Below are 6,747 nucleotides of genomic sequence, written 5' to 3' on the forward strand. Positions count from 1 at the left end.
CGTGAACACATTGACCCTTGACAGTTCGATTTTGAAATACGAGTCGGTCGTAGTGCCTCTGTTCGAGCAAAATCTCCCTCATAGCACACTGCAGGGTGTATTAGTAGGATGTTAAACCCCATTTCGCTTCGCACTAACAGCGCCTATTGAAAGGTTCGTCCTCTTCTGATCCTAAATTTTTAAAAATGTAGCCTCTCTACTGCGTTCACAAGCAAGTCAGTTGTTGACGAACTGACGGACAGAGTGGCAATATAATACACTCGCATAAATGGGTCCGTATAAAACATCTTTGAACTGCTGAAATAATTTTAATAGTTTGTTCGGTGTAAAAAAAAGGTCGACCTAAAAATTATATTATATTAACATCTAAATGAAATTTGGTGTTTCAGGATTTGGTGCCAGGACCCCTCGCTCTATGGGCGGTAGAACGGTTGTCATTTTCTGGTGGATATTCGTAATTATATTTGTTGCCACGTACATTGCCAGTCTCACCAATCTGTTAAGACACAGTCCTGATGCGTCAGATATACAAGCATCATTTGGAGGGATAAAGAGTCTGGAAGACCTCAATAAGCAGGATGAGGTCATGTTTGGTATGTTGAACGGTGGATCAACCGAACAGTACTTTAAGGCGGCTAATATCCCTTACTTGAAAAATATTTGGCAAGCGGTAGACGAAAACCGAGACTTACTTGTGAATTCTGTTCGTGACGGTATTGCAAAAGTAAGGCTATCCAGGTCCAGTGTCCCTTACGCCTTCATCATGGAGTCGGCCATGGCAAAGTATCACACAAGGAAGAAACCCTGTGACCTTTACTACGCGGGAGACTTAACAATGACCGGTAATTATGCTTTTGCATACCGACCAGGATGGAAACACTCGAAAGCTTTTGACATGGCCATCATGCGTCTTAGAGAAAACGGTGCTTTGCAGATGTTGGAAGAGAGATGGTTTAGTGGAACCTGTGAGGGGTCTTTCATTGATTCTAGTTCTAACGTAGGAGATAAGTATCATGTACCTAGTTTCTTCAAGGTAGATCTTGGATCTTTTGGAGGTGCGTTGATTATTCTTATTATTGGTCTGGTTGCTGGCTGTCTTATAACTGTAGTGGAAATCTGTGTTTTCAAAAGGGCCGAAAGGGTAAGTATAATATAGGGATACGGTATTTTGTAAACAGTATTGTCTGCTTAATTCGGGAGCCGGTTGACTTGTCGAGTAAGACGCTGGCTCGCTAAACACGGTGATGCAGGGGAAACCCCGAGGCTCTGTGTACACACCGGTGTGCACGTAAAAGACCTTTTGACAGTTGGAATTCGAAATAAGAATAAGCTTCAGTGCCGATGTCCAGGCCAAATTTCCCTCATAGCACACTGTATTACATATGTCACCTTCATCAGCGCAGTCGGAGCAGAAAAGTAGGACGTTAAATCCCATTTCATTACATTTGCAATAATAGGTAATTCCTTTGTCAATAATGCAGATTCCGATGGGCCGACAAACTAAGGTCATTATGGGACAAACCCTATCGATATTCAGCATTCCGTCATTTTCAGTTGCAGATTTACCCCCCCCCCCCTTTGCCGAAATATCAGATTTTCCGTTAGGATAAGCTGCTACCCAGACATTGCTGCTGTGTGTGATTATGTACATTGCGTGGCTATCTTACTTTTGGAAATAAACAGATTTTGAGGAAACAGTTTGACCTGCTTTCAACAACTGCTGCATGCGAAATTGGATTAGAAGTTTAGGCTTGGTACAGTACAGATATTAACATGTGTATGATGCAGCACGTAGGCTTTCCTGAAAGTCCTGATACCATCGTCCCTTATTTAGCGACACCACTCTAACGTCGGAATCGTTACCCCCAAGATTTTGAAACTTAGCTTCCGGTTCCTCTTGTAATTAATTTCTTCTCTTTGTTTTGTTTCTTTTTTCAGCCAGAACGAGTTAATCGTCCAGCAGATGCCGAGCGGAACGACGCACTACAACCCGCATTATCGCCAACTGATCATAGTGTTACAAAGTTATGATAAGATATGTGTCTATGTTTTAAATTTGGGTTGGTGTAAAACGCCTTCTGTCAAGCCCACAGCATTCCTAACATGCACCTTTATTCATGACAAACTCTTGGGCTACGTTTGGGTTTTCAAGTCTGTTCAGTGGGTGTTTTATACCAATGGTATACTGTTTGTTTGTTTGTTTTTTTACATTAACATTATCACCGTCATTATTGAAATCACTGCCGGATTAAGCTATGGGCTTGGCAGGCTGACGGCTAGGGTTTAAACACATAGGGTTCCCAGGCCAAGGTCAGGCAGCGCTGGATTAACCTTCCGATTTGGCGGGCTGGAGCCTAGGGTTTCAACACCTAGGGTCCTCCGGACAAGGTCAGGCAGCGCTGGATTTACCTACAGACTTGGCGGGCTGGAGCCTAGCGTTTCAACACCTAGGGTCTACCGGTCAAGTTCAGGCAGCGCTGGATTAACCTACCGACTTGCCATGTCGAAGCCTAGTGTCTCAAATTTACAGGGCCTCCAGTCTTGGGTGTGTAATAGTTTTGTCACTGCCATATGCCGGGGTCTTAAACGCCAGCTACCTCGACCGGCTTTATTCAATTTTGTTTAGTATAGTATTCGGCACCGATTGAAATAGTGAAACTATTGTATAGCACTCACAACATATCTTTTTTTCACTTTCTAGTAAATGTACCGATTTAGAATCGTTATCGTGATCTAGTCATCAGCACTGATTAATCATATATTAACCAGCCCTATATTAGAGGGATAGAACGATGTAGATTGAAACGGTTACGGGATGAAACGACCTACTGCCAGAATGATACATTGATGCCAAGTCGGGCAGTTAGCAATTCATCATAACTGACAAATATGTTAAAAAGTGCAACATTTTGTAAAGCCACTATTCATCTTCTTCTGTTTTTTTCTTCTAGATAATATTTTATTATATAATAACCAATTTGTAAGTTTTCTAACGTCGGCGTCGGCGATCTATTTTCCTGCTTTCTATGATAACGGGAGATAACCGGTGATGGCCTGACCATACCATTCGATATTTATTCATTTTTCAGGCGCCTCGTGCGTGCCTTTTATTTGAATATCAATAATATTTTTTTGTTGTTTTTTTAAGATAATTGATGTGTTTCTATATTTATAAAATCTGCTGGAGTGACACGGTGTTTTTAATGTTACACCAGCACCAACTGGATTATATTGTATCACTACCGGATCATTGATATACTAACCTCTAACAGGGATGTCAACAAGCATTCTGCGTGCTTCATTATTACACAGTTTCCTCGTCAAAAAATAAACACCGTCTCAGTTGTGTCTACATGTTGAAAGCCATCTTGTTTGATAAAAAAAACAGAAACCATTTCAGAAATTCCTGTAAATTCTGCTGAACAGCGGGAAAATGAACATTTCTGTTTATTACTGCAAAGACATCATCAGGATATATGAAGAGTACAGGGGAAGAACGATCTAAGTCACATTTTTGTCTTTCCGCATAAAAGGCAAAACATACTTTTGGACGAGAATGCTTGACGCGACCAGAACAACGAGTGGGTTTAATTACAACTTAAAAATGATGTTTAATACGAATCATAATTACCAGTACAACAACTGACTTCAACTTTTCAGCCAATTTAAGGTCAAATAAAGGGTACAATAGAGGTATTTGTCCTGGAGGCCATTTCAAAAGGGCCTTGGTTCAATGCGACTCGGATCGTTTTTACCTGAAATTGATTGTTCCACAGAAAGCTTATACAATTCGCTACCAGATGGCGCCATTAACTGGGGTTCGTTGGAAAAGTGACTTAGATCGTTCTTCCCCGGGGATCTTCATATGATTTTGAAAAATGACTCTATTTTGGTGCGTTACCAAATCATTTGTGTTTAAGTTTTGACGAGTTGTGTAACGTTTGATTATATAACTGACTAAGTGTGAATATATGTGTTTGTTTTTGAGATAACTCATTTTTTAAATCTTTAATAAAATTCTGTTAGAAAAATTTGATCCTCTTGGATTTTATACTTTTTCAGCTATCCCTCAAATGTGAAACAGGTGTGATACAGGTGTACTGACCCGTCTGATTTATTCTTTTTTTTTTTTAAACAATATTTTTATTCATTAAATCTGAATTAGGATTGGGGAACAGGCTATGCCTATGTGTGACCCCTCTCTCTGATTTAGGTACATGTACACATTATAAATATTTACATACATACATACATACATATATACATAATTACATAATTATAGAGCATATATGATACATCATGGATAATATAGAGACTTAGATGATTACACAGAGTGCAGGGCTTGGAATGACTTAAGAGTTGTTTATGGAGATTTAAATCTTTTTGATAAGGAAATAAATTGTTGGACTTCTTGGAAAATAAGTGTGTTTATCTCTGGACTAAGTTTTGTTGACCCATACAACAGACAACTGATTGTTTTATGATTATGTTGAAGGTTATGGATTGTCCGTTTTCTTGCATCTGAATATAAGTGGCATACGAGTAAGTAGTGTTCGGTATCCTCGAATTTGTGACCACAGAGGCAAGCAGGGCTATCATCGACGTGTCTGAGGAATTTATGGCCTTGTAGGTTCGAGCAGCATAATCTTAGTTTACAGTGGATTATTTGTAATTTTCGTATCCCAGTATAGTAATATGATGGCACGAAGGTGTCTAATTTATTTAGTGAATTTCCAAAGATAGCAAGGGATCGAGAGTTTCTAATTTCAACGTTAAGTTTGTTCCATTCTCGTATACTGGAAGGGATGAAGGACTCTGAGAAAATTTCGGTTCTGCATCTGGTTTCCTTTAGTTTATCTTTGTTTCTAAGGGTATAATTGATAGGGGTAGAGGACAGTTCTAATAGGTCAGAGAGATATGATGGAACGAGGTTGTTAGTAATTTTGTACATTAATTTTAATTTATGACGTCGACGTCTTTCCGAGAGTGGAACAAACCCAGTCTCTTTATAGAGTAAGGCATGGCTAGTACCTCTTACCGCCCCACAGATAGTGCGCAGTGCATCTAATTGTAGGGATTCTAGTTTGTTAGCTAAATAATCACTGCACCCATCCCAGATAATGTCGGCATAATCAAAGTGTGGAATGATAAAAGAAGAGTATATTATGTTTAAAGATTTTCTATTTAATCGATATTTTAGAGAACGAAGGCAATTTACTAGTTTGGATACTTTGCTTACAATGCTATCTATATGATTATTCCATTTACAGTTAGTTTGAAAGATAAGACCTAGATGTTTATGTTCACTTACTTCTTTGATTTGTACCTGGTTCATAAATAATGGTGGGTTAACTATGTGGGGTTTAGTAGTAATAGTCAGTGTCTCTGTTTTTAGGGGGTTAAAAGTTACCAGCCATGTCTCAGCCCAATTTCTGATTCGATTTAAGTCATCGTTAATGGTAGCAGCACTTGCCTCTGGGTCTTCAATTTTTAAGTATAAAGAGGTATCGTCAGCAAATAATCTAATGTTTGAATTTATATTGTTCACAATATCATTTATGTATATTAAGAATAAAAGAGGGCCTAGTACAGATCCCTGTGGAACACCAGCAGGGATGCTTCTGGGGTCCGAGGAGGTGCCACTGATGGTTACACATTGTTGTCTATTTTTTAAATAATCTACGAACCAGAGCAGTAGATCTCCTCGAACCCCCGCAGCATCCAGCTTGTGACAGAGTCCGGCATGCCAAACCCTGTCAAAGGCCTTGCTGATGTCACAGAAGACTATTCTAGTATATTGATGTTGGTCAATGGCTCGACAGAAGAAGTGTGTTAGGTCGATTAGTTGAAATATGGTAGAATCACCTGGAAGAAAGCCACTCTGGACAGGTGTTAGTATTGAGTTATCTCTAAGGAAGTTAAAGACATGTTTGTGGATGATTTTTTCAAAAATTTTGACTATTATACTTAAGAGGGAGATTGGTCTATAATTACTACAATCGTTTGGAGAGCCTTTTTTGAATATAGCGACCACGTTTGCAAATTTCCAAATGTTTGGTACAATGTGTAGATCTAATGATAGTTTAAAAAGTTGGCAAAGTGGATGACTGATTTCTTTTGAGATGTATTTTAGAATTCTCGCGTTTATTTCGTCGGGTCCTGAGGCTTTTGTAATATCTAGGCTGTCTATTATGTCTTTAACTTCCTCTGGATTTGGTACAATCTTATCGATGCTGTTAGGGTTCATAACAAGCAGTGGTAGGGATTTATTAGTGCTATCTAGTTGTGATTGTTTGATGAAGAATGAGTTTAAAGCATTTGCTTTTTCGGATTGAGTAAACACAGTGTTACCGTTAACTGTTAAGGGCGGTGGTTCGTTTGTAGAAGCAGCGTGTGTTTTAGTATATGAATTAATAAGTTTCCACCAGGTTTTTGTTCCAAAGTTTTCTGTGTCACTAATTTGTTTGTCTATTTTGTCAAAGTAATCATTTTTGCTTTTTCTAATTAAGTCTATGTAGTCATTTCTAATTTTCCTGAAATTTTGCCAATCAGAGTCTGAATTCCTATTTACCGCTTTTTTGTGTAATCTATTTTTTTTCTTTTTCATACGTCTTATTGCGCCATTCATCCAGGGTTTGTCATGTTGCCTAATAGTCACTATTTTGCATGGTATATTTTCTTTTGCTATATTGATCAATGAGCTTGTAAATTGAACACACGATGCTTCTACATTTGAGCTATTGATAA

At 38.6% G+C, this 6,747-nt stretch overlaps 1 protein-coding gene across 1 annotated transcript in view; it reads left to right on the forward strand.

The window, feature by feature from the left end:
* Positions 1-4,036, forward strand: part of LOC126821666 (glutamate receptor 2) — a 41,022-nt gene extending 36,986 nt beyond the window's left edge. Inside the window, exons 5-6 of the mRNA XM_050550138.2 lie at positions 390-1,141; positions 1,939-4,036. Coding sequence (XP_050406095.2) covers positions 390-1,141; positions 1,939-2,031 — 845 coding nt within the window. The 3' untranslated portion in view covers positions 2,032-4,036. The remainder of the gene's footprint in view (positions 1-389; positions 1,142-1,938) is intronic.
* The last annotated feature ends 2,711 nt before the right edge of the window (positions 4,037-6,747 follow it).

This window comes from Patella vulgata, chromosome 5 (assembly GCF_932274485.2).
Source record: "Patella vulgata chromosome 5, xgPatVulg1.2, whole genome shotgun sequence".
NCBI classification, from domain to species: Eukaryota; Metazoa; Mollusca; class Gastropoda; family Patellidae; genus Patella; species Patella vulgata.